This window comes from Taurulus bubalis (assembly GCF_910589615.1).
Source record: "Taurulus bubalis genome assembly, chromosome: 16".
NCBI classification, from domain to species: domain Eukaryota; kingdom Metazoa; phylum Chordata; class Actinopteri; order Perciformes; family Cottidae; genus Taurulus; species Taurulus bubalis.
Window position 1 is genome coordinate 6975324 of NC_136604.1, and position 8249 is coordinate 6983572.

At 47.4% G+C, this 8249-nt stretch overlaps 1 protein-coding gene across 1 annotated transcript in view; it reads left to right on the forward strand.

Annotated features, from left to right (window-relative positions):
* samd12 (sterile alpha motif domain containing 12) overlaps positions 1 to 892 on the forward strand; it is a gene marked incomplete at both ends in the record, with an annotated part of 86232 nt that extends 85340 nt beyond the window's left edge. Inside the window, 1 exon segment of the mRNA XM_079232119.1 lies at positions 861 to 892. Within this exon segment, the coding sequence (XP_079088245.1) occupies positions 861 to 892 (32 nt within the window).
* Positions 893 to 8249: the final 7357 nt, after the last annotated feature.

Genomic DNA, 8249 nt, shown 5'->3' on the forward strand with positions numbered 1-8249 from the left:
CCTTCTTCTGAGCTCTGCATCAAGACGCAGACACACACACACACACACACACACCTACACACACACACACACACACACACACACAAGCTGTTGTCGGTGTCGGGGCTGGCATGTATCGTTGTGCCTTGTCATCACATGCTCCGACTGAGCTCTAAATGTCACTTGTCTCTCTTCGCTTCATCTGCCATGTCTCCACTCTGCATTTGAAATGCCTCTGTGTGTGTGTGTGTGTGTGTGTGTGTGTGTGTGTGTGTGTGTGTGCGTGCGTGCGTGACACTGGCATGAGCTGGTGTGTTTCCGTTTGATGGACACACCGCTGCTCTCCACCTCCCTTTGTACGGCGCCTGCGAGCACAATGATGCTCTCTGCATTGATTTTTCTTGTGCCATTTTTATAATTATGTCCCCTCCCTTTTTTATCCTCTCTCTCTCTCTCTCTCTCTCTCTTATCCTGTCTCTCTTATCTCTGCCCTCTCTCTCTTCTACTCTTCTACTTTTCTAATTCCATCCCCCTGATCCATTTTTATGCCTCGCTGTGCCCATGCCTTGTTATCTCGGCCCTTTCTCTTTTTCCTGTTTGATCTCAACTTCTTAATTTCCTCTCTCATCGACGTCACTCGGCTTCACCCCCCCCCCCAACACCGTCACTCTCGCTGTGATGCTCGTTATTGTTTCCCTTTTTGCTTCTTCCGCTTTCCCCTTGTTTTTCCCCTTCCTGCCATTTCTGATTTTTCTCGACCTCGTCACCTTATCCGACGGGAGCGTCGTTGTTTCCCGTCCGTTTCGCAACCGCCTGACACCCTCTCTCTTCTGTTATTTTTTCTCATTCATCCTCTGTTTTTCTTCTGTCTTTTCCCGCAGCCTCTCTGGAGTGCAGTCCATCTTCCCCGTAGCCCGACGGAGGAGGACTACTCGAGTCACAGAAGGACGCCAACCCGCCCCCTGCCAACATCCGCCCAGTACGCCATCCCCTGACTTCTTCGCGGGACAATATCGGCTCTCCGTCTCACACCTTCTCCCCTCTCTCTCGTCCGATCTGGAAAAAAAGAAAAAAAAACTAAAAAGAAACTTCTTCCCAGCCACTCCTGAGAAATCTCCCACAAGTTCTGACTCGCTCTTTTTTCCCTTCCCTCCCAGTCCAAACAATCCCTCACAGCTTCCTGGAATCCGACCAATAGTTTCCATTACAGCCGTCCCGTCTCCAGTCATCACTGACCTTTTGCAGCCGAGCCTCCACCAGACCTCTCACGCTATAACTCCCACACGCCTCTCAGAACCACTTCGCTCTCCTCTCCCTCAAGATCCACGCCTAAAAGCCCCCTCACCCTTCCCTCCCTTCCCAACACTTAACCTACCCAGGATTCATCACTCGCCTTGGCTGGGTTTCCTAAAAGCATTTAAACGCACGTATAACCTCCGCACTATCACCTCGTGATTGGGTGCAAGTGCGTGTGCTGATTTGCTTTGAGGGAAACCTGAGCCTCACAGTAACAACCGACACCTATAATCCACTTCTTTATCCAAACGCAGCCTCCCGGCCTGTTAGCGGCGTGTTAGCACCCTTCATCCTCGCACCCCAGCTCCCCCATGCGTAAATATACTGTGTTTTGTGCTCTCTTGTAGCTCTTCTCGTGAGCGCAGGGTGAAAAGTGTCTCTGTGTACTCTCCTCCCTCTGCGCCCCTCTCCGTGTTGCGGACCCTTTCCTGCACAGTGAGCCGTGAGAGAACTTCCCTGTGAACGCAGCCAAACCGTTGGAAATTCCCTCTGTGTCCCTAAATGTACTGTGTATAGGTGAACAGGGAAAGAAGGGGAAGGGAGTGGCTGACCTGGGGGAAAAAAAGAAGAAAAGAAAAAAAAGAAAGGAGCAGGAACAACAAACGGACTCCGTGAACACAAGAGATGCTTCGACTTGAAACTCTTTGCGGCCAATGAGGAGAGGAGAGGAAGAAAAGACATTACAGATAACAAAAAGAGGTTCTCTCGTATATCCTCCCATATGTATCGCCGACCCTTTTTATTGCTTTGTCTGCTCGCCCATCTCTCGCGGCTCGGAACTATTTTTAGATGAGAAGTATCGGAGAAATAGTGTCGGAAGGAGCCGTGCTGTGAGCAAAAGCTCATCACGGTAATGTCGTCTGTCAGTCTTTTAGAAAGATATATATTTATCTGTGAGGGGGGGGACACTCAAAATCTCTGCTGTCGATGTGAATAATGGCCACTCACTGTTGATGATATTCTAGGTATTTTAACTGCACTTAAAAGCACACGTGTCTGTCACGAAAACAAACAGCTGTTCCGCGGACCCCTTCACCCTGTGAGTGTAAATGCATCATATACAACCCTGTAGCCACTGTAACGACCTCTCAATATCAGATACTGATTCCAGTGCACTGGAGCGATATTCATCAAAAGATCGCATCCACGCTGGTGTAGCATGAGCTGTTGTCATGGTAACAACATCTTTCCCCTTCCTGGATGGGAGCTGTCAGTCAGAGGTGCATAAAATAGCTGTTGCGGGTGGAAAAGAGGGGGGGGGGGGGCAGCATGTGCCCCAGAGAGTCATTGCGCTTTAATGGGATTCTATTTGTACAGGAGTCCCTCTGTGTCCGGCCATTCATTGTTTGAATAGCAGCTGTAGCTTAATGTGGCCGAGACCCTGTGAGCAGATTGAATATTATTGATCAGCTCTTTGGGACGTACAGTCGGTCCTCCAGGACTACAAAAGCCTCAAGGAGCGTGTGTGTGCACGTGTGCACGTGCACGGACAGTCACATAGGAATGGAGTTGTTTGGGCTAAAACACAAGTGGCTATTTCACGGTCGAGTGGAGATGCCGTGTCCATGCCTGTCAAGGCCACCGGGGGAAGAGCCGGGGGGGGGGGGGGGGGGCAGAAGCCTTCCACCTAGCGGTGGTAAAAGGTTGGAGAGCTTGAAGGCTGGCTTCGTTTGTTGCAAAAGACCCCTGCTTTTGTGACTATTTTCATCAATATAATTAATTCATTGATGATGTTGTTTTAAAACATTCTATGTCGCCTCTTATTGTCATGAAAGTATAATGCCGTGTTCACACCGGACCACCGCGGAAGTTTACTCGCATGAGTGAAGCGAAAAATGCACCAAACGCGAAAAATCGAGGCGCGTAGGGGGCGTGGCTTAGCTCTGTTGCTTGCCTCTGTAAGAGACAAGCGACGAAGCTTTCATTTCCGCTATCGACCTTGGAATAAATAACCACTAGTTCTGCTTTATACTTGTTGTGGAAGTCCCAAACATGTCGGAACATGAAACGCCCTCGTATTTGGGTTCATAACATCATCCGTAGCCGCACACAGCTCGGTGAATTTCACCGACTCCTCCAGGAACTGCGTCTCGCGTATCTCCGTAAAACGATACCGATTATGCCATCCACCATGGAAATAACCACCAGTACTGCTTTATACTTTTTGTGTAAACTCCACATATGTCGGAACATCAAACTCTATGGTGTCTGGGTTCATAATATTATCCGTAGTCCCACAACAGCGTCTCAATGAAGCCGCTGTCAGCGCTGGTTCAGGCGGAGCAGCAGCAGTTTCATTCAGAAACGGGGAGACGGCGGTGGTGACGGGCGGAGCTTCTCAACGCTGATTCTCAACGCTGATTGGCTGCCGCAACTTTGCGTCACGCGATTTCTCCGCCAGAGTTGGGAGAATTCAACTCACGCGAATTCGCGCCGCGTCCTTCGCTTTGTTCGCCCCAGGTCAAACGTTCTGACGCAAATTGGCGATTTATTCGCGCCGCATCAAGCCGCAGCGCGAATAAATCGCCAATTTGCGTCGCAGCGCGTCTGTGGATTGACTTTACATGTAATCTGCCGCCGCGTCCGGTGTGAACACGGCATAGGAGTTGGACATTTTTAGGAGACACTCTCATTCATGTCTGGATGAGATCGCTGTCTGTACGCCAGCGATCCATCAGCTTAGCTTAGCTTAGCATAAAGACTGGAAAGAGGTGGAAACAGCTAGCCTTACTCCAGCACCTTTAAAGCTGACGAATGAAAAAAAGTAACATCTCAACTGTCTCATTGGCATTTGGGAAGTTCTGTTTTTTGGAGGGGTGAATCCTGACCAATCAGGCTCTCATGTTAAAATGTTTCCGACCATGTCAAAGCAAAAGTTACAATTTTACTTTAAAACATCTGATTTCTAACCAAGAGTGAGGCAATATGATCAATGCCACTCGTCCATTCGTCAGTGAGCTGAACCTAACATACAGACTTGGCTGTAAATGGCCACTTGATGCTGGCTCCATTAGGGAGGAAATCCCAACTTTACAGTTTTTCACTAAAAGTGGAAGAAGCATTTTGATACTTTTAGACAGAGGCTGGCTTGTTTTTTCCCCGTCTTCAGATTGTAAGCTAGGCGATCTGGCTGCTGACTGCGTCTTCATTTAGCAGACAGACGTGAGAGTAATGTGGACCGTCTCATCTTGAATTGTAGCAAGACGGAAGACACTCTCCAAACGTCAAACTATCTAACTAAGTTTTGCTCGGACACAGTAAGAAGCCTTCTGCATTTGCCCACGAGAACCTGACTAAACCGAGGTCCGTGCATTCCCAAAATCTGTCGGTGGAAAAGAACACAAGGCTGACTTTTTTTTTTTTTTTTTTGATCTTACAGCATATCAACCCACTTGCATTGAATTTCATCATATTTCTGATTGTGCGGCCCTGTAAAGAAAGCACTGTTTTTTTCTGTTTTTTTTTTGCTCCTACCACCCATTTCAATGTGGCTATACAGGATTATTGAAAGCGCTTGTGTCCAAATGTATTCTCCCGAAGCTTCTTTGTAATTCATTTTTCACAAATATCACGCAGGCGGTCTAAACTTGCTTGCAGGCTCTCCACCACTAAACACAAAATGTAGCCGTGTGTTTAACCCTTGGTGTGTGTATTAAAACAGTCCCTGTCGTCACTCCAGTGTGTGTGTGTGTGTGTGTGTGTGTGTGTATGTGTCTGTTCCCTACATGCAACAGCTTTCGTTTCTGGCTCTGGTATCCAGGTATAACCAGATCTGGCCGTTGTGCCAAGTTGTCCGAGGACTTGCCTGAACTGGCTCAGCACGTAGTCCCTGCGAGAGGTTTGGCACGCACCCCTCAGACGGCGGTACACAGTTACACAAGGGACGCACAACGTTATTGCACAACAGCTTTCACACACGCTGGCACGCACACACACACATCCATGGTCGACACTATATATTCCCCAATAAATTAGAAGTAAAAAACAGTCCGAGACGCTCACAGGTTTCCGTAAAGTACGCATAAGCAAGCGTAAAAAGCAAACATGTAGACGACTCCTCAACAGACAATCGAAACTAGATTTATTTATTTAATTTTTTCTCTCCTTGTCTGCCGTGTCGACAGCATGTTTCGATTTGTGTTTTTTGTACCCAACAGGCATGCAGACCAAGTCTCTACTCCCCACCTATCTCCATACTGTATAAGGTGCCTAATGATGGATATTAATAACGATATTGACATCATGAGTATGTATAATAAACAGATTCATCTTCATGTATACGGTGTTCTCTGTTTATTCTGAGTGTGGTCGTCCAACTAGGATTCTAACATCTCTTTCTCAATCTGCTCGCTTCCGGCTGTGTGTGTGTGTGTGTGTGCGCGTGTGTGTGTGTGTGCGTGCGTGCGTGTGTGTGTGTGTTGGCAGCCGAGAGAGACGTAGTGACGCTGACATAAATTGGAAATACAGTGTGTCATTGAACTGCACCTCTAGGCCTCCTTTCAGTTCAGCAGTACAGTAAGTGTGTGTGTGTGTGTGTGTACATGTACAGTACATCTACTCACACGCATGCGGATGCAAGACCGCAAACAAAGGTTACCTGACATGTTGTGGCTCGGGGAGGTGTGACGTAGCGTTTGGGCCTCTGGATCCTGGAGGAGACGCTGTGGATCCCAGCAGGGGAACGACCGAGAGTACGCAGCCTTCTTACGGAAGATGAAATGTGGAATTTTTTAACGTCTTCTGCCGAGGCGATTAAACCTTCAAATTCAGTGAAAGGATGTTAAAGGAACCGTTGAGAATTTTGAGAAAATGTATCTCATTTGCTTCCTTGCTCGTTGGGAAGGTGGATACCGCCATTATTGAGAGGTGTGGCACTGTGTCTCAATCCGTGCGGGGGCGTAATCAGATTTGTAAATCTGAGATTTGTGATTGGGTAAGGAATCTGAACCCGCTGCAGACACTGTTATCTCTGTCTGCACCGTTAGCTGCAAGCTGCCGGTGGCAGCAACAGATTTGCTCTGAAATCCATATTGGGCACCTTTTTAATTAATTATTTATAGCAATTAGTTAAGCCATTCGATACAACTTGTACATGCTTTATATAGTGTGACTGCACATCATTTCTGCTTGTTCGCTTTATTGGCTTAAAAGTATAATTTTTTTTTGCAGTAACGGAGATGACGCCTCCTCTTCGTGACGGGAGGGAGCCGGTTAGCGTGAGAGACGCGGCCTTGATTTCCAGAAAGGAATCATGTATTAAATGCAAAAGTATCACATTTAATCCCACAACGAAACCAATGCCACACGCTGTAGTGTGCTGCATGTGCTGCAGGGTTGGGTGAGGGTGGGAGGAGGAGGAGGAGGATAACAGGCGTGAGGGATGAAGAGAAAGAGAGATATGACAGAAAATCGCTAGCACTCAGTCCCCTGCCTGCCTCTCCTGAGACCTGCAACACACACCCTCAGCACTCTGGGTTCTTACCGCCTGCCTGCATGAGATCCCCACAGTTTTATTTTTTATATATATGTCTGCAAAATGTCTCACCCACCTTCCCCTTTCTCTCTCCTTTTGCTCTCTTTTCACTTTTGCTGCTCTTCTTCTATTCATCACTTTATTCTGTGTAAGATAACATCTTTCTCATCTATTCATTTATTTGTATCTTTCTCCCTCCTGCTATCGTTTTATCGCCTCTCACTTTCTCCGCTCTGTCTATTTCTGTAACCATGTTTTCTCTGTCGCCGTGGATACTCCTTCATCACTTCTTCTTTTTCACCTCCTCCTCCTATTCTTCATTCATTGGCTTTATCTCTCTTCTTCTTCTTTTCTATGTAATGTAGCCTCCCTCTCCTGTGTGTGTGTGTGTGTGTGTGTGTGTGTGTGTGTGTGTGTGTGTAGTGAGGGTTAACGCATCCTTTCTTCCTTCGTGTTCAAGAGAGAAGGAGCAAGGAGCTCTGCCTTCAGTGCTTAAGCTTTGCCGGCGCGACAAAAGAAAAGTTTCTCGTTCCTCACACACTCTTTCTCACGCTCTCCCCGTCTCTCATCTCGTTTGATTTCTCTGTACGCGTTGTTTTCAACTCGTGCCTCTTCGTGTCGAAACAGTTTTCTTTCTCTATGCTTTGCCCCGCTCTCCCGTCTCTCTCATCCACCCCTCCCTTTTTTGTTTTATTCTACCGCTTTTCATTTTTCCCACTTTTATTCAACTTCTTTGTTTTTGATCTTTGTTTTTCGTCCTTGTGTTGTCTTTCATCTGCATCCCACTCCCTCCTCGCCCCACACCCCCCTACATCTCCTCTCTCTGTCTCCCGCTTCATCCTGCTCTCGCTGCTCCTGTCAATATGACTGATGTGAAAACCTTTCAAAGCGATTGATGTTGCTTATTTTGGGGGTGAGGATGGTCCCCCGATCTCGGTGGGCTCTGTGTGTGTCTGTGTGTGTGTGTGTCTGTGTGTGTGTCTCTGTCTCTGTGTGTATCATTATCTCTGTGCGTGCCGGAATCTGCGAGTGGAAGCATCAATGGGCCCAATACGTTGGGCGCCGTATCTTCGCGGGAGTGTGCACACGTATAAGTGGGCATCAGGAGAGTCTCTTCACCAGCTGAGGAGGTTAAGCCTTCTTATCAGCCTTCGCTGTGTGTTGATTCACTTTCAGATCCAGAAGACATCTTCTTCCAGTCCTCGCTCTGTGGCTATTGGCTATTGGCTATTACTCTCGTTTCCAACAACCACTTTTTATGTTTTTTTTTATATTTTTATTTTATTATCTTGCCAGCTTTGCCACGACAAGCGTCCGGACTGCAGGGGATACTGCGCGCCATCCGTTGCTCTGATTTACTGCGGCAACCTTTTAAAGTGCGAGGGGTCACACAAAGACGGCTGTAAAATCTATTCAATTGGACAACCAGAAATAATTGGTCCGGAAAAAAAGGATAAGGTCTCCATCTGAAAATGTTTACATTCAGTTCGGCTCTCTCCTA